The sequence below is a fragment of the Poecilia reticulata genome, linkage group LG8 (assembly GCF_000633615.1).
Source record: "Poecilia reticulata strain Guanapo linkage group LG8, Guppy_female_1.0+MT, whole genome shotgun sequence".
Taxonomy (NCBI): domain Eukaryota; kingdom Metazoa; phylum Chordata; class Actinopteri; order Cyprinodontiformes; family Poeciliidae; genus Poecilia; species Poecilia reticulata.
This window is the reverse complement of record NC_024338.1, coordinates 26631710-26633138: the sequence shown is the minus strand read 5'-3', so window position 1 is coordinate 26633138 and position 1429 is coordinate 26631710. Positions and strand designations below refer to the sequence as shown.

Sequence of the window (1429 nt, the reverse complement as noted above, 5' to 3'; positions counted from 1 at the left end):
TTTTGCTCCACAGAATATTAGGAAACACTGGTGAAGGACAACATCGATTTCAAAACGGGGAACTAAAGAAAAATCATTAAAGGTCATCAGAGACCCAGCAGCTTACTTTTGGGGTGGGAGACTCTAATGTTTTACAACTAAATAGCAAGAAAACCTAAAGTGGATCATAACATGCGGTTATAGAGGTCGAAAGTCAGTTTGACGTGTCTTACAAAAAGTCTAGCTTGTAGTTTTAAAACCTTGGGAAAGTTGTACAGAGATAACCTTAAACAGAAGGTTAAAGAATGCATGCAACACATCAAACTGTTTTCTTATAAGCTGACAAAYTTTCAAACAACCAGATTTGTTTTGGCTCCAGTTAGTGGACATTTAATTAAAACKGACTCATTTTCTTCAGTGCAGCTTGAGTGCAGTTTTCTTTTATCTCTGCCTTGCTGCTCCTATGAGCTAACAGCTACTAGTATTTCTCCTAAATGCGTTTCCTGTCAGTATGACTGATTACAGCCTCCTACCTGCTCCCCTGTGTTTGCGTCCAGGCTGTTGTTTTGCATGCATTGTGGGGTTTACWTATGTAATGCATCACTTCGCCCTGGCTGCACTCATCAGCAGTCCTCAAATAAAGTCTAGCCTCCTTTCTCCTTGTTAAGCTGATTAAGTAGAATCAATTTTCCTCTTTAAAGTAAAAACTGTGCTTTCTTAAAACCCTCTAATTTCCCCCCCTTCTTTCTTAAGTAGCTTGGTGATGTTATCGTCATCTGCAGCAAATTCAGAAATTACTCTTCTTTGGTTCWAAAATAAAAAAAGGTTTTGGCCTCTTCATGCGTACAAACATTATAAATAGTGATTATCTCATCAGAAAACAAATTAGGAAGAAAACATCTGGAGACTGTTTTTTTTTTTTAATCATTCCAACACTTTAAGTGAAAATGAAAACACTTGATGAATCATTCCTAAATCGATTATGTCTGAAATATCTCCAGCTGCTTTTCAATCTCGCCATATTTTAAGAGCTGTTGATTATAAGCTGTTAGTGTTTGCAGATGCGACAGAATACAGCTTGATAACCTGAGAAGACACAGAGCTGCTGCTGTGATCTGTAGGCCACTTTATGTACCCTGCTGCTTCAGCGTTTTTCTTTTTAGTTTCTCTTTCATGGTGGCTACATCAATGTTCGTCTTCCGTGTCTTTAATTCTTTGTCTAACCCTCTCTGTAGGAAACTCCAAACAAGCTCTGCGGTGTAAAACATGCAAGATGGCTGCTCACCTGTGGTGCACATCAGAACTCTCGCAGCAGCAATGCCATGGGAAGGTATATGTGATTTTATGCTGTATTATTAAATATATATGCTGCTCAAAAAAATAAAGGGAACACTTCAGTATAACACTTAAATGTTAAAGTGTTCCCTTTATTTTTTTGAGCAGTGTATAT

At 37.8% G+C, this 1429-nt stretch overlaps 1 protein-coding gene across 2 annotated transcripts in view; it reads left to right on the top strand.

The window, feature by feature from the left end:
• LOC103469421 (SH3 and cysteine-rich domain-containing protein 2) overlaps positions 1 to 1429 on the top strand; it is a 30986-nt gene that overhangs the window by 12768 nt on the left and 16789 nt on the right. For both annotated transcript variants that reach the window (XM_008417078.2, XM_008417079.2), the window contains exon 3: positions 1215 to 1309. In XM_008417078.2, coding sequence (XP_008415300.1) covers positions 1215 to 1309 — 95 coding nt within the window. The remainder of the gene's footprint in view (positions 1 to 1214; positions 1310 to 1429) is intronic.